The sequence below is a fragment of the Thunnus maccoyii genome, chromosome 6 (genome assembly GCF_910596095.1).
Source record: "Thunnus maccoyii chromosome 6, fThuMac1.1, whole genome shotgun sequence".
Classification (NCBI taxonomy): domain Eukaryota; kingdom Metazoa; phylum Chordata; class Actinopteri; order Scombriformes; family Scombridae; genus Thunnus; species Thunnus maccoyii.
The window spans coordinates 4,696,901-4,721,542 of NC_056538.1; the positions used below are offsets into that span (position 1 = coordinate 4,696,901).

At 37.7% G+C, this 24,642-nt stretch overlaps 2 protein-coding genes across 7 annotated transcripts; both read right to left on the minus strand.

Annotated features, from left to right (window-relative positions):
- Positions 1-679: 679 nt before the first annotated feature.
- Positions 680-19,788, minus strand: LOC121898397 (interleukin-18-like). Of its 3 annotated transcripts, XR_006096452.1 has the most exons (8): positions 19,688-19,788; positions 19,461-19,529; positions 17,818-17,893; positions 17,622-17,633; positions 15,610-15,756; positions 14,382-14,536; positions 13,000-13,280; positions 680-701 (listed from the first exon to the last, which is right to left on the minus strand). XR_006096452.1 is itself a non-coding variant. In XM_042413424.1 (7 exons), the coding sequence occupies exons 3-7, from the start codon at positions 17,882-17,884 to the stop codon at positions 13,056-13,058; spliced, it is 606 nt and encodes a 201-aa protein (XP_042269358.1). In that variant the 5' UTR covers positions 17,885-17,893; positions 19,461-19,529; positions 19,688-19,788; the 3' UTR covers positions 11,683-13,055. The 3 variants fall into 3 exon arrangements, 1 of the variants encoding a protein (XP_042269358.1); XR_006096453.1 differs by lacking the exon at positions 19,688-19,788 and having other exon boundaries at positions 19,461-19,681; XM_042413424.1 differs by lacking the exon at positions 680-701 and having other exon boundaries at positions 11,683-13,280.
- Positions 695-24,000, minus strand: LOC121898399 (interleukin-18-like). 4 transcript variants are annotated; one of them, XM_042413429.1, is made up of 7 exons: positions 23,958-24,000; positions 6,655-6,718; positions 5,544-5,619; positions 5,348-5,359; positions 3,274-3,417; positions 2,049-2,200; positions 695-985 (listed from the first exon to the last, which is right to left on the minus strand). In XM_042413429.1, the coding sequence occupies exons 3-7, from the start codon at positions 5,608-5,610 to the stop codon at positions 758-760; spliced, it is 603 nt and encodes a 200-aa protein (XP_042269363.1). In that variant the 5' UTR covers positions 5,611-5,619; positions 6,655-6,718; positions 23,958-24,000; the 3' UTR covers positions 695-757. The 4 variants fall into 4 exon arrangements, with proteins under 4 accessions (XP_042269363.1, XP_042269362.1, XP_042269364.1 ...); XM_042413428.1 differs by lacking the exon at positions 23,958-24,000 and adding an exon at positions 7,738-7,751; XM_042413430.1 differs by lacking the exon at positions 23,958-24,000 and adding an exon at positions 5,930-6,001 and having other exon boundaries at positions 6,655-7,035.
- Positions 24,001-24,642: the final 642 nt, after the last annotated feature.

Genomic DNA, 24,642 nt, shown 5'->3' on the forward strand with positions numbered 1-24,642 from the left:
CCATGCTGGAATAAAGTTGGATTTATAGACATTTTCATATTTTCACATTTTATGACCTAAAAATATACACAATGTGTACTATGACAGAAGAGTAAAAAAGGTACAAAATGTATAAAAACAGCTATTATTCAAATAACAGGTGTAGTTTTTAAAAAATCAATTCTGTACATGTGTACATGGGTGAATTATGGCCCATGCAGCAGTGGGAATGCTTCAAAAAGTCACACTAGAAATCTTTCATGTTTAAATATGCACTGTTGAAAATTTAAACATGATAAAACTGTAAAAACATACTCAAGCATTTTAAAGTTGCAATCACATCTAAAAAGAATAACAGTAAAGTTTGAAACACCCCTTGTTTCACAAAAGATAAACTGCCAGACGGTGAAATAGTGTGACTGGTCAGCACAAAAGGTTACCTAATTTAGTTTATTTAATCAGGATTTCACTGGTTTGATCAATTAAAGCAATGTATGTGTTCTTGTTGAAGCAAGTTGTAGTTCATGTTTTATATTTGAAATTACTAAATGAAGGAAAATAATCTCTTAGACTCAAATCTCCAGTTTCTCTCAAATACTAAACTGCTGAACTCTGCTGACTACACACAAGATCTTTTCTGTGTCGTCCTAGTTGTGTTTTGTATAGTAGTAGTAACGGCAGCAGGTTGATGCTGAATTATGAAACAGGAAAAACAATTTATCCTTAATGAAACAAACAGGGTGATGTAAAAACAGATATTTTCAATCAGTCAATCACATTAGTCACTGCCCGCAACAGAAAGCTGCCACTCGCAACCTACATCCACTTCATCAACTTTACTACGCAGGACCAGTTTCTCAAAACTGGAATCATACTCGGGCTCAAATGCCAGGAATTTTCCCTTTTTTTCATAGGACTCAAACATGAATGTGTTAGAGGCTGAGGGGATTTTCTTCAATAAGAACACCACCTTGTGTTGATCTTCCTCAATTTCATCTGGAAGATTCTATAGAAAAAAACAGATGGGTGATTTAATTGTCATAAAACTAGATCAATGAAAAAGCCAGTGTAAAGTGTAAATATATTGTCATTCACAGGACCTCAGTGAGAAATGGAAGCTACATGGAAATATTTCCTATTAACCTGATACAGTATTTGCCAGTGCTTTTATCATGACATGACTCATCAGAAATGGTACGCTATACTTGGATAACAGAGGGCAGCAGATTAGGACTAAAAACATCTATAACAGTGACTTTTGTTTATGCAACAATCTTCTGATTTTAGATTATTTAGCAGTGTGACGCTGCATGTATACAGTAAGAATGCCAAAACACAAACATTGATCAATTATAATACAATTGTCTCTTAATTTAAAACTAAATTTGTATTCAGGGTACTTTTCTTGTAGTTCAGTTCGTCCCAATATGAACTGACTGGTAACTTTTAAAGTTGCGTAAAAATAGTTTATCAAATTCTGTTTTGAGTCAATTTTGGACTCTCACACCGTCAAAGAACATCAATATGTGCTGCATTTCAAGACATCTCATGTGATACTATAATTAACATTTTGTGGTATCCTCAACCTGCCTCATCTACCTTTAATTTCATATGTGGTTTTGTATTCTTCCCACAATGCTTTTTGATAATTTTTTGGTCAAGTAAACTTTTCTGTCCACACTAGGATGTGTCTGTAATCAGGGCGTCATTCTCCCTTGACCTCACCCCTTACTGTACATAAAACATAACATGTACTCTGCTAGGCTTAAACAACGAAATCCAATATTCACCTATAAAGTTAAGCTACTACTAACTTCCCTCCCTGAAGGATGTGTGCGTTTATCTTCCTCAGGAAGGCTTTTCAGTTCTAGCTTGTGTCATGTGATGACAGCTACATTTTTGACAAAACTTTACAAAACATACAGTCTCTCAGACAGCACACTGCTATTAAATGATTCTAATGTACCGACACCACCTAAAAAAAGGCAGAGTGGACGTTACTCTCTGTTCGTGGGAGACACATGGCATCACGCACTGTAAATAACTTTCAATGACTTGTGTATACTCACCATTTCCTCAGCCTTAATTTCATTCTCACTGCAGCATGCCACCATTATCTTGCCATCTGTCTTGGTGTATAGCACAACTGTAGTGCCCTTCTTCTCATCTTTTTTATTGCCCTCTGTTATAAATTTATAAGTCTGGATGCAGAACTTGCACTCTACAAAAGAAACGAGACATGAAGGATCATTGTTGTTGAAAGACAAACTGGTTTCATTTATGTAAAGATTATTGTTACAGTGTGACCACCCTAATAAGCTGTCAGTCTATCTATGTTTACAGTTTCTGTTTTGTATCATTAACAAGACTGTGCACCTTGTCTAACTCAGACTCATATAAGCTTAAGCTAAATTTTAAAATGCAACTCCAAGGTCATCTAAAACTGTCACCGTCATTCATCTGAAAGGTTTTACCAGTTCTACTGAGGGTTCAGCACTTTTCCAACGTGTAACCTCTGTAAGTGATCCACTGGTGACTCTCAAGCTTGAAATGCTCCTCAGTAAAGGTGATAAAGCCTCTCAAGTGAGGCATCAAATATGTTTTTCCTTTTATTACTACTACAAATTCCAGGACTGAAAGCCTTCTCAGACAGGTAGCATAGTAATGATTTGGGATGCTTCAAATATCAAGGAATTAACAGTGACCTGTGCAATGATCTTGGAAATCTTATCTTAGTGAAGAGGTTGCATGACTGTTAAAATATTAAGAACTAGTACTGGTGCTCTGTTTAAAACAAAATTGATTGCTTACTAAGTACATGTACTTGCTGTGCTTGACTTGCTAAAATATCATAACCCAGTGTTCATTCACTTCCTCTGATATAAACAGGCTTGTGTTGTTTTTGTGTGATAACCTGCCCAAATAGTTAAATGTCTGGTTTGAGGTAAGAGAGCTTGATCTGTTACTTTTTGGCTGTTTACTGAATAGTACAAAGGTTTGTTAGGCTCCATGCTCTTAGCCATTGGTTGTCTGGCACACACAGGTCATTTCTAAGAGCATGCAATAACTATAGATGCCATTTCTCACTGGAATTCCATGTTAGCCAGCAGAAGCCATCAAATGTCTATAAACGCGGTGTCTCATAAAGAAGTTTTTAAAATGCAAAGACATACATACATCTTCAATTGTTGAAAGAAACTAGAAACCCATCTGTAAAGGATAAATTACAATCTAAATATCAGCAGCTGACAGTACAAACACACAGAGGTTACTATATTTTTTGCTGCATCTTACCAGACTGACGTTGCTCGTATATACTTAAGGGTTGTGCTTCAAATTTGTCCTCATCATAAATCAGGAATTTGCTGCCATGGCTTTGGATCCAATAGAACTTGCATGGTGCGTCTTTTTGTAAACGGTCTTCATCCAGATCTTCATCTTTGAGAGAAAAACATCATTTACAAAATTGATTGCTTACCAAGTACATGTATATATATATATATATATATATATATATATATATGTAGGAAATGTAATTCTGTGATGAGTCTGGACCTATGATAATAATTTTGGATTTTGATTTGCATTAGTGTCAAAGGAGAGATATAATTGTGTATCATTGACATAGAAATGGTAACTGATATTGTGTTTTTTAATAAAATGACCAAGTGGTAGCATGTAAATGGAAAATAGTAAGGTCCCAAGAACAGATCCCTGTGGAATTCCATATTATAGCTGATTGATAATTCCCAATTTCCACACAGAACGGCCTTCCTGAAAGTTAAGAACAGAACCAATCTAAAACCGAACCTGAAATGCCCACCCAATTTTTAAGATGTTCAATTAAAATACTATGATCAGTGTCAAAAGCCACAGACAGGTCCAACAGGAGTAACCCTCTGTTCATACAATAAAATCAATCAATCTAGCAGTACACTTACCTCACATAATAATATCAACAATATATTTCTGCAATTTTATGAAAAATTGTACACTTCTCAAGCTCGTGCACTATCTGATGTTATCAAACAGTTTTTACATGCATGTAAATTGCCCACATTAGCACAAAGGGATCAGATTTCCTTGAAGATGGAAATCGCATGTGAGGAAATAAGAAAAACAATTAATTCCCTAAATAATGGTAAGAGTCAAGGGCCAAACGGGATATGCAATGAGTTTTATTAAAAGTTCAACAACATAATAGCCCCACATCTGTAGAGGATGTATAAGAAGGCTTTCGAGGTCGGCATGATACCAACAACATTAAATGAAGCTACTATTACACTTATTCCAAAGACAGGGAAAGACTTAGAGCAGGTAGGTTCATATAGACCAGTTTACTATTAAACACCGACCAGAAAATCTTGGCCAAGTCCTGAACTAAACACTCACACCCACCCACACACGACACCCTGATCAAATAAGGTTCATCCTGAACAGACACTCGTTTCGTTTCTTAATATCTGTTCCCTTAATGCCAGGCACTGTTTGATACAGTTCAATAAATATAAAGTCTATTATTGCACATTAGTTAAGTTATCTGATCTGTTTGCTCCATGGTGCTGCATTTGGGTTTGTCTTTTTTGTTTTTTGTTTTATTTCGTTTGTTTGTTTGTGTCATGATCCTGTCACGGTCTGGCTCTACTAAGTTCAGGTCTCACTCACCACAACCTTCTCACTGCTTTAATGTGATTATCTAATCATGTGCAGTGCTGGTTATGGAGTGACTTGTTTAGTGTTTAGTCAGCCTTCATCTAGACATCACTCTCTTAGGTTTATTTATCCATGATCATTTATGTGACACTTCTGTTATCCAGTCCTTTTGGTCATGTAATTTTACTCATTCCTACAATGAGTTGCCAGTTTTTATGAGCATATCTTATTTCACCACAGTAGTGATGTCTGTATATTGTTTATGTTCAACATTAGAAGGACTTTAAGCATCACTATCACTGTAGTCACCTCATTCCCCTTCCCTGCCCATCTCCCTACACACAAACTATCAAGAGACAGTTTTGCCTTTCTCGCTGGTGTTATACAGGAGCAATTCTTATGAGGAAAATGTAATTTGAGACATTACTGCATTTTATTTTATTTTATAGGAACAATCAGATCCTTTGTACTGTGTAGTTCTGTTTTGCTCTGTTCTGCCAGATTTGCTTTGCCTGCATGAACCTGAATAAAGAGTTATTCTTCAAGATCCTGTTGCCTGCTGCTGTTTCCTGCGTTTTGTTTGGCCTTTTTACTCCCTTGTATTGTTTTTGTTGTTAAACATCTGAAATGAGGCATGATATGCACTCCAGGAAAGTTTGTATTACTGCTGTACACATGCTTCATAATACAAATATTTGAAAGAGAATTGCCTTACCTTCTCCAGTCCCTTTAAATAGAGAGCGTTGGTCAGTAGAAGAGAAGATTTCAGGGTTTATATACAAACATTCAAAAAAGAATAGAGATAATGTTAAAATTATAGTTATAACAAACACAATATATTATTATACAAAATATAATAGTGATACATAATTCAGCTATTGAGAAAGAAGACAGGATGGAAGCACTTTTACCTTTAAAGTAGAAGGCATTCTTACAAATACCAACAAAGTGAAAAGGGAGGCAGTTCTTGGTAGACATCAGGTAGACCTGGTGAAAAACAAGTCTTTTTTAGATTATGGAATATCCACAGGGTCTGCATTACTGCCTGCCACAGTGTCTTTTTTTGTGCTGCTAATGGGTGGCGCCAATTTTTCAAGTTCTACACAGTGGCTTTAAGGTTGTATATTACATACAGATATGTGACAAATTAAAGAAAAAAGAAAAGTTATGTTGTTGTCTTGTGTTTGTTAGGGTTGAGATCTGGGCCAGCTCAGCAGTTTTATACATGTAAGAGAGCTTGATAGAGTGTGTACATATTTAATTATAGCATGCATTACACCTGTATGGAAGCACCCACCTGGTTATTTAGGTGTATTTGCTGTAATTTGTCACCAGTCTGTACACCTGAGCAACTCACAACCCCGGCCAGCTCAAAGAAAAGACAACAAAACCTTAAAACAACAGTCAGGTTCCATAAGAACATGGAAACAGGTTTTTCTTGCTATTCATACCGACCATTAGAAGATCCCTTCATAATGCAATTACAATGTAAGTGATGGGGGACAAAATCCACAGTCCTCCTTCTATGCAAAAATGTATTTAAACATTTATCTGAAGCTAATATGAAGCTTCGTCCAAATGAGTCAAATCAAGTAGATATCTTTCAACGTTACAGTCTTTTTAATGCCAAAGTTCCTCTTTTTGTTACTATACTTCCACCACAGCTCAACAGGGAAACACCATCAGAGGAAACACAAAGAGGGAATTTGATGCTAAAAAGACTGTAAATGTAGCAGATATCCACTTGATATGACTAACTCAGACTGCTGAAGCCTCATATAAGCTTCACATCAACTTTTAAATGCATTTTTGCACCAAATGATTGTGTGGACATGCTGCGGATTTTGGCCTCCATCACTTACATTGAAAGCACATTTGAAGGAGATCTTTTAATAACCAGTATAAACAGGAGGAATGATTACAGAGAGGGAAACCTCTTTCACTGTTCATATGGACACCTGACTTTTGTTTTAAGACACACTTGAAAAGCACGTTTGATTAAAAAAAAAAAATTATAATTACCTTTTGTTAGAGACGCGATGAAAACCGGCGGGTTTCTCTCTGTCCTCGGGCGGCTCGTCAACACCTTTCATGATATTTGAGTGACAGACAGGAAAATCAGCCCAAATAATTACAGCAACAACAACAAAAACTTCCTACCAAGCCGTCAAATGAAAGTCGTTCAGTGTTAACATTGTTCGTCTCTTCTCGCACTGTGTCTGTTGCCTACTCCAGGTCTTTAAATGACGACAAGAAAAGAGATGCGATGTTACCTCCTAGGCTTGTCACTTGCTGCCACACTGAAATCTGCTCACGGGAAATTTGTAGAGGTGGGACGATAGAAGGATGGGACGAATTCATGCGTGAATTATGATAACCTCAGTCAGGGTTTTTTTTCCTAAGTGTTTTTATTCTTCTTTAGGCATGAAAAAAATATTTGAACTTCATTTTTTTTAAACATGCATTTTTCAAGGAGTTTTCCACATGTCAACTAACCAATGAATAAAATGATATATTATTTGAAAACTATAAAATAATATATATATTCAAAGCTGTTAAACTAGTGTTTTAACATATTTCAACATATTCTAATACTGTTCAATACAATGCAAAAACGTTGAACCTCGGTCCTAACTCCTCAGCCTCTCCCCTCTGTCTTACTGTATTTAATAGCACATGAGTTACAGATGACTTGAAATGCAGAAGATCCTTCTTTTCTAATCCAGACATTCTTTTGAGGTGCCAGGCATTCCCTCAGCATCCTCAGCTCCCTCAACATCCTCAGCTCCCTCAGCATACTTATCCACCTCAGCATCCTCAGCTCCCTCAGTATCCGTAGCTCCCTCAAAACCGCAAATTACATTCTAATAACATAAATCAATTGATTTACAGCCAAAAAAGTTACTGCAGATGAAGTATTTTCAAGAACAACAAAGTTGCAGTAATAGTATAATTGTAGTTGAAATATAGTCAGCGATGCATGACGCCCAACTTAGTGGACAGATGATTAATCGTCATTTTTTCCCAACATACAATCAATACTTGGAAATTTTAACAATTGTATTACTCCTTAGTTGTTACTTGATGTTACAAAATTTTATTTACCTGCAAGGGTCTACTACCATAGAAGGATTGGCAAGATATTCCTGAGCTGCTGAGCGTTTCCGGCGGCCATCTTGGTTTTGAGTAGCTAATTTGTGTTGCACTTACAAAGGCTGGCTAATGGATGGCAGTGTATGGAACGACACACTAGCGTCCACTGTGGGGGCTGATGTGCAACTTTACCATCAAAACCTGTTCACTGTGGTGACCACTGTGCATGAAAGGGTTCATATGAAACATCTTTGACTCATACTAACATAGTTGGGGATAAAGTCTATAACTGGCATGGGGCTAGGAAGAAATTCTCCAACAGACGACACCAATGAAGACCTGCCAGCGAGAGAGGGAGAGTCATCAGAGGGGAGCGAAATGGAAGAAAGGACCAAATCATCTCAGCTTTTCTTTTTTTTTACAACCACTCAGAACCAACCAAAGAAGATGCGGCGGGGCACAAAGGGACACCACAGGTGTCCGCTCTCAGCAACAGCAGACAGTGATTAACATATCTGATGTGAGTCTCTCTCAAGATGAAATGTCTGTGCTGAGTAAGGGTCTCAGTTTTTTCCCCAACTAACAATACCGACCCATTTAACCAAAAAGTTGATGCATTCACATTTTTTAGACAGCTGCATCCCAAACACTTTTTTTCTACCAGGTCAAGTTATGTTGTTAACAGGGACCTAAACTTTGACACCTACATCAATAGAGAAGCAACTCCATTTAAAAATAAGTCTTTGTTGTTGCCTTCATCTAACCTGAACCCTACCGTACTCACCTACAGCAAATTAGTGGAAAAAGATTTAGCTGAAATAGACCAGATTTCACATGCTGCTAAAAGGAATTTAAACAAATCTAAATTAAAAGCTCTTAGCAATCTGGAATCTAAAAAATAGATCATCATTCAGCCAGCGGATAAAGGTGGGTCAGTTGTGGTTATGGGTTTTGAGCAATATGAATAAAGCATCAGAAGTCAACTATCTGAGACAGAGTGCTATACACCTTGAAAGTCAAACCCCACTGATAACTTAAAGAATCAGTTTTTTTAATATGTTGACTCTGCTTTGAAAAGGGGTTGGAGAACAGAAAAAGAAAAAGACTTCTTACAGGTTGAGTATCCTGTATGCTCTGTTTTTTATGGATTACCCAAAGTACATAAATCCATTATCAATCCTCCCCTCCACCTGATTGTGGCAAGTATTGGTAGTCTTACTGAGCCTCTGTCACAATATGTTGATTTCTTTGCTGAGAAATTTGTCTCAAGCCTCCCTTCTTTTCTTGGGGACACTGTTGACATACTAAATACTATTAAAGAGTTCAAATGCAAACAAGCTGATATCCTGGTAACTTTTGATGTGCAGAGCCTGTATATATGCATACCTCATGAAATAGGCCTTGATGCTCTCACCCATTACCTTAACAAGCATCCAGATGGGATTTTGCCTCCTAATGAATTCCTATTGACACTATCAGAAATGATTCTCACCATGAACTTTTTTAAGTATTTAGATTCCTACTACCTTCAATCCCGTAGCACAGCTATGGGCAGTGGGAATCTCTATTAGTTAAGAAAACTGGAGCGACCACTACTTCCTCACAGATCACTTTCTCTACTGAGTACTCTCCTCTGGCAGGCAGGGTCAGAAATATTATCCTTAAACACTGGAATGTCCTCAAAAGTGACCCATCTCTAAATACTATCAGCCCTGTGCCTCCCCTGGTCACATTTAAACATTGCCGCAATCTGAGAGACAGATTGGTTCACTCAGATACTAAAAAAACACCTAACACTGTCTCCTGGGTGCCTAGTCAACCCACAGGTTTTTTTCACTGTGGACACTGTGCACAATGTTCTAAGTCATCGGACACCAAGTACTTCACACATCCACTTACTGGTAAAAAATACTTCACTAAATCTTTCATCAATGGCAGCAGCACATATGTTGTCTATATATGCTGGAGTGTCCCTGTGGTCTGGTTTATGTTGAACAAACAAAAAGAGCTTTAAAGACTTGCATATCTGAACATAAGACTGCAATACGTACGCAAAACATGGACTATGCTATGGCTCGACATTATGCTCGGGCATTATGCTCAAGTTCTGGGGAATAGAAAAAAATTCACCCTCTCCTAGAGGTGGTGACATCATCAACACTGCTTCACAGGGAGGCATTTTGGATTCACACTTTGAACACAGTGGAGCCCTTCGGCTTTATTGAAGAACTAAATATGTCATGTTTCCTCTAGTTTGTCACATTTGATATCTGTACTTGGATTTGCTGTATTTTATTAATTAAGAGTGGTTTGTGCGCTTTTGTTCCTGATATGATGTTAGGGGTGTGGTACTTGGACACTGACTATGGCAACTCCCACCCTTGGATTCATCATCTTATAGATTTGAAACCCTGTTCAAACTATTATCTAATGACAACTGCACACCTTTTCTGGAATATGTGTGGAGAACCCTGTTTCAAGTAGTTGGGGATGTGTTAGAAATGTGTTTCATTTTATCTATGGAGTGAAGTAATTGCTTTGACAGATACTGATCCATTTAATAATGATTCCTTTCATATACACATAGTTGTTTTTCTCCAAGCTTTAGAAAGATTCCTCCTAGTCTTGTACTAACCAGTATGAAAGGTGCAGACATTGAGCTGGTGGACAGCTATAAATACCTGGGTGTTGTTCTCGACAACAAACTGTGTTTTGAATCTCATATTACTTCCACGACAAAAAAGGTCCAACAAAGACTTTTTTTCTTGAGGAAAATAGGTTCTTTTAATGTTTCCTTGTAATGTTTTCCTGACATGATGATTCTCTTTTATATAAGTTTTACTGAATCAGTTTTAATGTTCTGCATTGTTGCTTGGTTTGGTAATTTGACTCTGGACAATAAAAAAGGCTCGGTAGCCTCATCAAAGTGGTTAGTGCAGGTGTTCAGTGAGACTACCTCCCTTCTGTAGCGCCGAGGTCTCCCCCTTCAGACAGAGTTTGAACAGTTGCCCTCAGGTCGTCGGTCAACGGTGCTCGTTATGAGGACTAAGACATAGAATGTTTTCTTTATCCCTGCTGCCATTCAACTGTTAAATGGTAGATAGTATTTTACTGTTGTCTGGAGATTGCTTATTTGCACAGACTGCTTCTTTGACTCCTGCAACTTGACCTTGATGCTGAATGAACTCCTTTAAATCACTCTGCCCACTACGGCTGGGCATTTGGGCCCAGGAAATGTGAATGCTTCTTGTTGGTGACACCATTTAATTTACATAATGTTATACAAAAAGGACAAGAGGAATATATACTGTGTTGAACGTACAATAATGTAAGACTTTAGGTGGACAGCTACATTGGTGTTTTCAACAGCTGCCTTCACCATAACAACCACAACAACCACAACACATTTCCCTGTAAGTCATCAGATAACACGGTCAGTAGGTAAACCAAAACAGGTGTTTCGAGTTAACCAGTGACCGTGTTAACTTGTAACTTTCAGCTGAATGCCTCGAGGTTGCTCATAGTGATGGCAGCTGGCTTCTAAAAGCCTTATCAATTTTACCTTAATCAATCAATCAGTGTGTTTATCACCTACACCAACCATTTACGTAAGTTAAACTGTTACCTCGTAATGTTTCTTACAATGTGAAAAACAAAACGGCCTATAAATTGGCAGTACAGCTATAGTCTATCTTGTTATTTTATAGTGTTATCTTCAATCGGAAGGTGGCCCATATTCAACCAATTGACCTGCATCGTCATTGAGTAGAAAAAGTAAAGAAGAGTTTGTGGCTAAATAGTGTACAAACTGTAGTCACACAGCCAGTATTCACCAGTCTGACCAGCCTACCTTCTCTTTAACTTGTGACCATCAGTGTGGATATTGCAACAACATTCAGTGTTTCAAGCCATTTCAAAAGATTAATTTCAGAAAAATAAGTGAGGACATGTGAATGCTTCTTGTTGGCAACACCGTTTAATTTACATCATGTAATACAAAAAGGACCAGACAAATATATACTGTGTTGAACATACAATAACTTAAGACTTTTAGGAGGACACTTACATGCTCTCTTCATATTTTCAACAGCCTTCTTTAAAGGTAAGGGAGGCAAGATCCGAATTACATCATCAATTCAAGCCATCCAGCAACACTCAACCTACTGGTGCATGTCCAGCAGAATGGCAATGGGGCTAAAATTAACAGCTGCAAATACAGCTCTCATGTTCATTTATTCATTGAACTTGCTGGCAGGCTAATCAAAACTTCACGTTATCATGTAATCTTGGAACATTTACATCTGGTATACGCACACAGTCCTTGCATGTAGCTATTTAAAAATGACAAAAAGCGTCACATTTGTACTGCTTGACTGAGCGTTACAGTTTATAGCTGTAAGATCTGATTTGTGGATTCAGTCTATTGTCACAATGCTCATGCAGTAAATGTTATAAGAGCTTAAAAGTTTGGTGTTGGTCTGTTTACTCATTGTCAATTTGTAATGTCTGTTCAATTTATGTTTCAGATTATACGCACAAAATGAGATATGGCAAGAAAAGTGCACTGTTCCTGCCATGCTGGAATAAAGTTGGATTTATAGACATTTTCATATTTTCACATTTTATGACCTAAAAATATACACAATGTGTACTATGACAGAAGAGTAAAAAAGGTACAAAATGTTTAAAAATAGCTATTATTCAAATAACAGGTGTAGTTTTTAAAAAATCAATTCTGTACATGTGTACATGGGTGAATTATGGCCCATGCAGCAGTGGGAATGCTTCAAAAAGTCACAATAGAAATCTTTCATGTTTAAATATGCACTGTTGCAAATTTAAACATGATAAAACTGTAAAAACATACTCAAGCATTTTAAAGTTGCAATCACATCTAAAAAGAATAACAGTAAAGTTTGGAACACCCCTTGTTTCACAAAAGATAAACTGCCAGACGGTGAAATAGTGTGACTGGTCAGAACAAAAGGTTACCTAATTTAGTTTATTTAATCAGGATTTCACTGGTTTGATCAATTAAAGTAATGTATGTGTTCTTGTTGAAGCAAGTTGTAGTTCATGTTTTATATTTGAAATTACTAAATGAAGGAAAATAATCTCTTTGACTCAAATCTCCAGTTTCTCTCAAATACTAAACTGCTGAACTCTGCTGACTACACAAAAGATCTTTTCTGTGTCGTCCTAGTTGTGTTTTGTATAGTAGTAGTAACGGCAGCAGGTTGATGCTGAATTATGAAACAGGAAAAACAATTTATCCTTAATGAAACAAACAGGGTGATGTAAAAACAGATGTTTTCAATCAGTCAATCACATTAGTCACTGCAAGTCGAAAGCTGCCACTCGCAACCTACATCCACTTCATCAACTTTACTACGCAGGACCAGTTTCTCAAAACTGGAATCATACTCAGGCTCAAATGCTAGGAATTTTCCCTTGTTTTCATAGGACTCAAACATGAATGTGTTAGAGTCTGAGGGGATTTTCTTCAATAAGAACACCACCTTGTGTTGATCTTCCTCAATTTCATCTGGAAGATTCTATAGAAAAAAACAGATGGGTGATTTAATTGTCATAAAACTAGATCAATGAAAAAGCCAGTGTAAAGTGTAAATATATTGTCATTCACAGGACCTCAGTGAGAAATGGAAGCTACATGGAAATATTTCCTATTAACCTGATACAGTATTTGCCAGTGCTTTTATCATGACATGACTCATCAGAAATGGTACGCTATACTTGGATAACAGAGGGCAGCAGATTAGGACTAAAAACATCTATAACAGTGACTTTTGTTTATGCAACAATCTTCTGATTTTAGATTATTTAGCAGTGTGACGCTGCATGTATACAGTAAGAATGCCAAAACACAATTATTGATCAATTATAATACAATTGTCTCTTAATTTAAAACTAAATTTGTATTCAGGGTACTTTTCTTGTAGTTCAGTTAGTCCCAATATGAACTGACTGGCAACTTTTAAAGTTGCATAAAAATAGTTTATCGAATTCTGTTTTGAGTCAATTTTGGACTCTCACACCATCAAAGAACATCAATATGTGCTGCATTTCAAGACATCTCATGTGATACTCTAATTAACATTTTGTTATATCCTCAACCTGCCTCATCTACCTTTAATTTCATATGTGGTTTTGTATTCTTCTCACAATGCTTTTTGATAATTTTTTGGTCAAGTAAACTTTTCTGTCCACACTAGGATGTGTCTGTAATCAGGGCGTCATCCTCCCTTGACCTCACCCCTTACTGTACATAAAACATAACATGTACTCTGCAAGGCTTAAACAACGAAATCCATTATTCACCTATAAACTGATGTTGGTGCCACTATGTTGTTTTAGTCCTGATAAGTTAAGCTACTACTAACTTCCCTCCCTGAAGGATGTGTGCGTTTATCTTCCTCAGGAAGGCTTTTCAGTTCTAGCTTGTGTCATGTGATGACAGCTACATTTTTGACAAAACTTTACAAAACATACAGTCTCTCAGACAGCACACTGCTATTAAATGATTCTAATGTACCGACACCACCTAAAAAAAGGCAGAGTGGACGTTACTTTCTGTTCGTTGGAGACACATGGCATCACGCACTGTAAATGACTTTCAATGACTTGTGTATACTCACCATTTCCACAGGCTTGATCTCATTCTCACTGCAGCATGCCACCATCATCTTGCCATCTGCCTTGGTGTATAGCACAACTGTAGTGCCCTTCTCATCTTTTTTCTCGTCCACTGTTTTAGGGACAAAGCTATAAATCTGGATGCAGAACTTGCACTCTACAAAAGAAACGAGACATGAAGGATCATTGTTGTTGAAAGACAAACTGGTTTCATTTATGTAAAGATTATTGTTACAGTGTGACCACCCTAATAAGCTGTCAGTCTATCTATGTTTACAGTTTCTGTTTTGTATCATTAACAAGACTGTGCACTTTGTCTAACTCAGACTCATATAAGCTTAAGCTAAATTTTAAAATGCAACTCCAAGGTCATCTAAAACTGTCACCGTCATTCATCTGAAAGGTTTTACCAGTTCTACTGAGGGTTCAGCACTTTTCCAACGTGTAACCTCTGTAAGTGATCCACTGGTGACTCTCAAGCTTGAAATGCTCCTCAGTAAAGGTGATAAAGCCTCTCAAGAGAGGCATCAATTATGTTTTTCCTTTTATTACTACTACAAATTCCAGGACTGAAAGCCTTCTCAGACAGGTAGCATAGTAATGATTTGGGATGCTTCAAATATCAAGGAATTAACAGTGACCTGTGCAATGATCTTGGAAATCTTATCTTAGTGAAGAGGTTGCATGACTGTTAAAATATTAAGAACTAGTACTGGTGCTCTGTTTAAAACAAAATTGATTGCTTACTAAGTACATGTACTTGCTGTGCTTGACTTGCTAAAATATCATAACCCAGTGTTCATTCACTTCCTCTGATATAAACAGGCTTGTGTTGTTTTTGTGTGATAACCTGCCCAAATAGTTAAATGTCTGGTTTGAGGTAAGAGAGCTTGATCTGTTACTTTTTGGCTGTTTACTGAATAGTACAAAGGTTTGTTAGGCTCCATGCTCTTAGCCATTGGTTGTCTGGCACACACAGGTCATTTCTAAGAGCATGCAATAACTATAGATGCCATTTCTCACTGGAATTCCATGTTAGCCAGCAGAAGCCATCAAATGTCTATAAACGCGGTGTCTCATAAAAAAGTTTTTAAAATGCAAAGACATACATACATCTTCAATTGTTGAAAGAAACTAGAAAGCCATCTGTAAAGGATAAATTACAATCTAAATATAAGCAGCTGACAGTACAAACACACAGAGGTTACTATATTTTTTGCTGCATCTTACCAGACTGACGTTGCCCGTATATACTTAAGGGTTGTGCTTCAAATTTGTCCTCATCATAAATCAGGAATTTGCTGCACTGGCTTTGGATCCAGTAGAACTTGCATGGTGCTTTGGACTTTTGGAGACCGTCTTCATCCAGATCTTCATCTTTGAGAGAAAAACATATTATATATATATATATATATGTAGGAAATGTGACCTATGATAATAATTTTGGATTTTGATTTGCATTAGTGTCAAAGGAGAGATATAATTGTGTATCATTGACATAGAAATGGTAACTGATATTGTGTTTTTTAATAAAATGACCAAGTGGTAGCATGTAAATGGAAAATAGTAAGGTCCCAAGAACGGATCCCTGTGGAATTCCATATTATAGCTGATTGATAATTCCCAATTTCCACACAGAACGGCCTTCCTGAAAGTTAAGAACAGAACCAATCTAAAACCGAACCTGAAATGCCCACCCAATTTTTAAGATGTTCAATTAAAATACTATGATCAGTGTCAAAAGCCACAGACAGGTCCAACAGGAGTAACCCTCTGTTCATACAATAAAATCAATCAATCTAGCAGTACACTTACCTCACATAATAATATCAACAATATATTTCTGCAATTTTATGAAAAATTGTACACTTCTCAAGCTCGTGCACTATCTGATGTTATCAAACAGTTTTTACATGCATGTAAATTGCCCACATTAGCACAAAGGGATCAGATTTCCTTGAAGATGGAAATCGCATGTGAGGAAATAAGAAAAACAATTAATTCCCTAAATAATGGTAAGAGTCAAGGGCCAAACGGGATATGCAATGAGTTTTATTAAAAGTTCAACAACATAATAGTCCCACACCTGTAGAGGATGTACAAGAAGGCTTTCGAGGTCGGCATGATACCAACAACATTAAATGAAGCTACTATTACACTTATTCCAAAGACAGGGAAAGACTTAGAGCAGGTAGGTTCATATAGACCAGTTTACTATTAAACACCGACCAGAAAATCTTGGCCAAGTTCTGAACTAAACACTCACACCCACCCACACACGACACCCTGATCAAATAAGGTTCATCCTGAACAGACACTTGTTTCGTTTGTTAATATCTGTTCCCTTAATGCCAGGCACTGTTTGATACAGTTCAATAAATATAAAGTCTATTATTGCACATTAGTTAAGTTATCTGATCTGTTTGCTCCATGGTGCTGCATTTGGGTTTGTTTTTTTTGTTTTTTGTTTTATTTCGTTTGTTTGTTTGTGTCATGATCCTGTCACGGTCTGGCTCTACTAAGTTCAGGTCTCACTCACCACAACCTTCTCACTGCTTTAATGTGATTATCTAATCATGTGCAGTGCTGGTTATGGAGTGACTTGTTTAGTGTTTAGTCAGCCTTCATCTAGACATCACTCTCTTAGGTTTATTTATCCATGATCATTTATGTGACACTTCTGTTATCCAGTCCTTTTGGTCATGTAATTTTACTCATTCATACAATGAGTTGCCAGTTTTTATGAGCATATCTTATTTCACCACAGTAGTGATGTCTGTATATTGTTTATGTTCAACATTAGAAGGACTTTAAGCATCACTATCACTGTAGTCACCTCATTCCCCTTCCCTGCCCATCTCCCTACACACAAACTATCAAGAGACAGTTTTGCCTTTCTCGCTGGTGTTATACAGGAGCAATTCTTATGAGGAAAATGTAATTTGAGACATTACTGCATTTTATTTTATTTTATAGGAACAATCAGATCCTTTGTACTGTGTAGTTCTGTTTTGCTCTGTTCTGCCAGATTTGCTTTGCCTGCATGAACCTGAATAAAGAGTTATTCTTCAAGATCCTGTTGCCTGCTGCTGTTTCCTGCGTTTTGTTTGGCCTTTTTACTCCCTTGTATTGTTTTTGTTGTTAAACATCTGAAATGAGGCATGATATGCACTCCAGGAAAGTTTGTATTACTGCTGTACACATGCTTCATAATACAAATATTTGAAAGAGAATTGCCTTACCTTCTCCAGTCCCTTTAAATAGAGAGCGTTGGTCAGTAGAAGAGAAGATTTCAGGGTTTATATACAAACATTCAAAAAAGAATAGAGATAATGTTAAAATTATAGTTATAACAAACACAATATATTATTATACAAAATATAATAGTGATACATAATTCAGCTATTGAGAAAGAAGACAGGATGGAAGCACTTTTACCTTTAAAGTAGAAAGCATTCTTACAAATACCAACAAAGTGAAAAGGGAGGCAGTTCTTGGTAGACATCAGGTAGACCTGGTGAAAAACAAGTCTTTTTTAGATTATGGAATATCCACAGGGTCTGCATTACTGCCTGCCACAGTGTCTTTTTTTGTGCTGCCAATGGGTGGCGCCAATTTTTCAAGTTCTACACAGTGGCTTTAAGGTTGTATATTACATACAGATATGTGACAAATTAAGGAAAAAAGAAAAGTTACATTGTTGTTTTGTGTTTGTTAGGGTTGAGATCTGGGCCAGCTCAGCAGTTTTATACATGTAAGAGAGCTTGATAGAGTGTGTACATATTTAATTATAGCATGCATTACACCTGTATGGAAGCACCCACCCGGTTATTTAGGTGTATTTGCTTTAATTTGTCACCAGTCTGTACACCTGAGCAACTCACAACCCCGGCCAGCTCAAAGAAAGACAACAAAACCTTAAAACAACAGTCAGGTTCCATATGAACATGGAAACAGGTTTTTCTTGCTATTCATACCGACCATTAGAAGATCCCTTCATAATGCAATTACAATGTAAGTGATGGGGGACAAAATCCACAGTCCTCCGTCTATGCAAAAATGTACTTAAAAGTTTATCTGAAGCTAATATGAAGCTTCAGTGTCCAAATGAGTCAAATCAAGTAGATATCTTTCAACGTTACAGTCTTTTTAGCGCCAAAGTCCCTCTTTTTGTTAATATACTTCCACCGCAGCTCAACAGGGAAACACCATCAGAGGAAACACAAAGAGGGAATTTGATGCTAAAAAGACTGTAAATGTGGCAGATATCCACTTGATGTGACTAACTCAGACTGCTGAAGCCTCATATAAGCTTCACATCTACTTTTAAATGCATTTTTGTACAAAATGATTGTGTGGACACACTGTGGATTTTGGCCTCCATCACTTACATTGAAAGCACATTTGAAGGAGATCTTTTAATAACCAGTATAAACAGGAGGAATGATTACAGAGAGGGAAACCTCTTTCACTGTTTATATGGACACCTGACTATAGTTTTAAGACATATTTGAAAATTTTGAACCCATCCTTTAACAGAAAAGGATGAGACAAACCGAGGACAGGCCATTCACAGAGATTACAAAACTAAACGTCAAATTGTTGTAACTGATGGATCGATCTCTACTATTGTATTTATAATACGTACAGTGTAATAAGTCCATTATAATACGTCAAATTTCAAAGAAGGAACCCAAGAGAAGTTCTTCACCCCACAACTGATAAAAACCGTTAAACAATAAACTCGTGGCATTTTAACCTAACTGTGGTGGGCGTCAGTAACAGCCCAAACCACTCAAACAGACATTTTACTGAAATCCTGCTTGTCTGCGAGCTATTTGCTGAATTTATAACTTTACAGATTCACTAAATTTACGAGGAGTCAGAACTTTCAGTGACTCTCAGTTTACCATGCTCTTCATAGCTGTTTGCTATAGCTCTTCATGTTTGTCAAATACAGTGGTCAAAGTCTGTAAATCATTTAACCAGCAAATATTCAACAGACATAACAGCAGAAAACTTCACAGCTATTGTATTGATCGTCGTCACCGTTTGATATATACGTATATATAAATTCAAACCTTTTGTTTGATACGCGATGAAAACCGGCGGGTTTCTCTCTGTCCTCGGGCGGCTCGTCCACACCTCTCCTGATATGAGGGCGACAGACGGGAAAATCAGCCCAAATAATTACAGCAACAAAAACTTCCTACCAAGCCGTCAAATTAAAGTCATTCAGTGTTGATATTGCTCTTCTTCTTCTACTCCAGGTCTTTAAATAACGACAAGAAAAGCGGTGTGATGTTACCTCCTAGGCTTGTCACCAACTGCCACACCGAAATCTGCTCTCGGGAAATTTGAAGCGGTGGGACGATAGACGGAAGTGAAAATACAGCAGTCAGAGCTTTACGTAAACGAAAATTCCTGTTTCAGTTTTTTTTCACAATGTCACTATGTCCTGTTTTTGAAATTAAGACCTCGCTGCCTGCAGAGAGTAAAGACAAAAAAAGACGCAAGACAACTTTTAACATAAACTTTTAATATAAAACATCTTTGACTTATACTAACGTAGTGGGAGACGTGCGTTTCATTTTGTCTATGAAGTGAAAAAGACCTTTCGAAGTAATTGCTTTGACAGATATTGATCCATTTAATAATGATTCCTTTCATATACACATAGTTGTTTTTCTCCAAGCTTTAGAAAGATTCCTCCTAGTCTTGTACTAACCAGTATGAAAGGTGCAGACATTGAGCTGGTGGACAGCTATAAATACCTGGGTGTTGTTCTCGACAACAAACTGTGTTTTGAATCTCATATTACTTCCACGACAAAACAGGTCCGACAGACTTTTTTCCTGAGGAAAATATGTTCTATTAATGTCTCCTCTGACAAGTTTTACTGAATCAGTTTTAATGCATCGTTGCTTGGTTTGGTAATTTGACTCTGGACAATAAAAAAGGCTCAGTAGCACTCCACACACCTTTATCATTAATAATTTCATTTTAATGTTCCACCCTTGTTGAAAGATCTATTCTATTCTATTCTATTTTACAGTAACCAGTTTTTGCCTTAGTATCTTGTGTATTTAAAAAGATTTTATTTATTTATTTGTGTATTTCACAAATTTTTAAATCGATATCTGCCAGGTCAGTCTGGCAACCCTGTGGGGAGGTGCGTGTGTGTGTGTGTGTGTGTGTGTGTGTGTGTGTGTGTGTGTGTGTGTGTGTGTTGTGGGACACAGTGGTGGCTCTTCAGGCTCTGGCTCTCTACTCCACTCTGGTGTTCAGTCTAGAGGGTTCAAGCACAGTGACAGTCCAGCCTCCCGGTGGCCAGCTGACATTCAGGCCCACCCTCAGTCAAACAGGCACAGACAGGGACGGATAGCAGAGAGACAGAGACAGCGAGGTATCCTAAACTACGAGTCCAGACCGCAAACCCTGCGTGCTGTTATTGGCTGGGAGCTAAATACCCACTGCCCAAAGGTTGACACCCGGAAGCGTCCCAAACACGGCAAAATAATAAGAAAATAGGAAAATACAGGCAGAAGGCAGAGTCTCTGCAGATACATACACCGCCACACACTTAATGGGTCACAAGCAATGATTGAGAGGGATCTTTTTTGTATGAGTCTATACATTGTTTTTTAGGAAAATCCTGCATCCCTTAACTTGTTTTTTTCTTTTGGTTTTCTGGCGCATAACATTACTGTTTTGGTTCACTCTCACTACTCTCATCAGCATTGTTTTTGGCTGCGGCATGCACCTGATTTCAGCAAAAAAGCTCCAATAATCCACTGTACACTACCTGCCCAGTACCAAATATTAGAGTCTAACTGGTGAACAGTGGAGTGTTTAGCAGCCAAAGAGCCAGATATTTACATTAGATGTTTGAGCAAAAACAGAGCTCAATGAAGAGAGAATATTAGACTTATATTTGCCAGGTGGCCAGAAACACAACTTCAAATCAATGCGAATATTGCTTAGTTTCTGCTGGATGTGTAATTAACCTTTTGCTAACTAGTTCTCTATATATCAAGTTTCTGCTGCCCCTAGTAGGCCATCAATCTGTTATTGCAGGTTTAAGCAGGATGGACATAACTGACCATTTCTGAACATCAGTCCAGACTATTGTTTCATTTTGTTCTGCCCTGATCAGGGCCTCTGGGATCTCTGTCTGTCTCCTTATATCTCTGTGTCCCTAAAAAGATAGATGTAATGACGTTATTTGTGTAACCATAATTCAGAAACTATTATATTTTGAAATATGTAGTGTTTATATGCAGCACATTACTTCATCTTGTGGGTGGCAGTGGTTAAAGCCTGGGCCAATAGATCAAAAGAAGCACAACCATGCAAAAACTAAAGAGGCTGTGAGACTGCATTCCAACAGGGCAATAGCCCATAACATCAGCGATCTGCAGGCATGATATTTTTAAGAGGAAAGAGGCAGATATCTAAAACACAAACCTGTCACTCAGAGTTTAAGCAATCTGAAAGCAATCTAAAAAACAATCTAGGTTTTTTATTTGTGTTTCTTCTAAGGACTGAGCACCTCTTATTAGTTACGGTATCTACAACTGAAACACCATCTTTCACACTAATGCTGGTACAAATGGATAAATTCTCCAATAGGTGCAGGACCTTCGGGATATGTCTTTGTCAGCTGCCAGCACCATAACATGATTGTGTGGGTGAGGGCATAACATGTCAGTGCAGGCAGCTGAGTTAGATTTCTAGCACATTATCACACAGATAAAAAAGCCATACCCCTTCATGTGCATTTTTGAAATGTACAGTTGCGGTTACTTTGTTTTTATGTGACACAAGGAGCTCTGACCCAGAAATGGATAAGAGCATTTTTTGGGGAAAAAAGGAACTAAATCCACTTAAAAGATGATGACCTTGAACCAATATTAAATATCACATTATCTGTTAAGTTCAGAGTAGGGACTTCCTTATCACAAAACATTATAATCTCTGAGGGGTTTGTCAAACACTCTGTATGACCTCAGTCACAGGAGATAAAAACCATAAAGCCAGTCACTGAAAAGTCATGGGGTCATATACAGTGTGGAGGACTGGCAATGGTTTGCATTTACAACAACCTGTCCAGCAATGAGGAAGCTGCATCAAGCTATATATCAGCTATATGTATCATTTATATTTACACATGACAGTTTACATAGTAGGTTTACAAGTTTACAAGGATGGTTAAATTTTTCTTTTCCATCAAATGGTGCTTCGTGAGGCAACAGGTTAGCAGTGAATTATGTGTAGTGTTCAGTAAATCAGTGTCCTATTTGGTAGTGGAGATAGTGAACACAGCTCAGTTGTTATTTATTAATTATTATTTGCAGCTGGGACACAAGGCGGGGTCTCATCATCCTTAACTGGGTTGTCTGGGTGAGAGTGTCTGATGAAGAAAGACCCGAAACACCCAAAGTCCCCTGGTTACATCACTGATAATGTGTCACAAGGTGTATCTCAGAATGTAAATCACTGTCTTACCGTTTTGTCGTGGAGATAGTGGAGACAGCTGAATTTGTGAAAGCTTACGTGGCAAATATGGTGCTGCGCAAAAATATGAACTAGATATTCATACTATATTCAGTAGTCATAGTGATTTTTAATTGTGGGGTGGAAATTTACAAGCACTTACCAAACAGCAGACAGATAAAGTTTGTGACTAGATGTAGATAATCTAGATGAAACATAGTGGAGCATCTAGCTGTTAAAACTTTCCTCAGGAGTTGGTGAGAATCAAAACAAGGCTAGGAGAATGAATATTGGACTTACAGTTTTTAGGTGGCCAGGAACACAACTCCAAATGAATGTTAATGTTGTGCCATGTCTGCGTGGTGTGTTACTACTGTAAGCAATTTTTTGCCAAGGCTGCATTCAGTAAGAAATCAGCCCTGCCTTAAAACGATGCAATGGGTTGAGTTAGTGGGAGTGTATTATTTAAGGTACCAGTGAGGCAATGAAATACAATTCAGGATGTCGAACTGGAGCTAGAGATTGCAATCCAGATTTTACAATCCACCAGGAGTGTATGCTTGCATGTATGTACTGTATGTGATTGGTCAATGTAGCGCCTTGCCAGATGACATCGTGTTGCAGCAAAAGGGTGGGTTTGAGGTGGGTTTCGGGTGGGTTTTAAGTCCCCCAAGTAAGGGCTGGTTTATGCTCAATCAGAACTAGTTCAAATGTGTTGTCTGATCATGTCTGAAATAAAAAATGTTTGTAATTGTAACGGTCACACTTGAAGGCAGAGTGAAAGTCTGTCTATCATAGAGACGGGGGAAGCTAGGCTCCTTTCTCACCTCTGCACACCTGGCCAATCACTGCCTGAAGTGGGTGTGTATGATAGATCATTGCATTCAGGAAGTTACTTAAATATGTGAGAAAGATGTGGGGGTAGGGGGTTTCTGAAACAATTTGACCATCTGATAAGCAGTTCTGATGGAGTATACTGGCCCCTTATAAGCTCCTTGCGCTAACATGGCTAGCAGGCTAACAACAGCATTGCACAAAGAGAAAATGTTGCATCCTTTTATCAAAAACTTAAATGTCCTTACCCTCTAGTGATTGTTTCACGAGTCTGTTACCAAAATGCATGGAGGGACAGCGAACCAAGCAAGTATACTTTAATAGTGGTAGGAAATGCACATGTCCTAGCTGAGGCAAAAACCCATGCCCTAGCTATGTGAAGTGTTGGAGTCTTTAGAGTCTGTTTTTACTTAACAATTTTTACCACTGCAGACTAAGAGCATAGTGACCACAAATTCATGATGTCATTTGTTCATGTTTGCCAAAGTTTAAATTTAATTTCATTTACCAGAACGGAAGTACACTTAGTCATGGGTGCAAAACATACACAGCTTGCCAAAAAAAAAAAAAAACACACACTGATGCAAAAAAGCATAAAGATAACACAGCAGCTATTATCCATAATACCCCTTTCCTATAAACATTGATGAGATCAGACTCTGACCTGAAAATTGGAACCGGTCCTTTCACACATTAATAGCAGCCAGACCAAAGGCATTAGAACTGACTCTCTCAGGCCTGGCCATCGTTGACACAAGAAGGCAGAACATGAATGTCCTTTTTCATGGCACCAAACTCCTGAGTCACTTGCAAACCAGTCACACCCTCTGATAGCCCAATTCACCGTTTGACCCCTCCCAAACACTAGTGACAGTGTATATAACATAATATTAGCTCTGTTTTGGAAAAGCCTTTGTACCCTACAGGTGTACG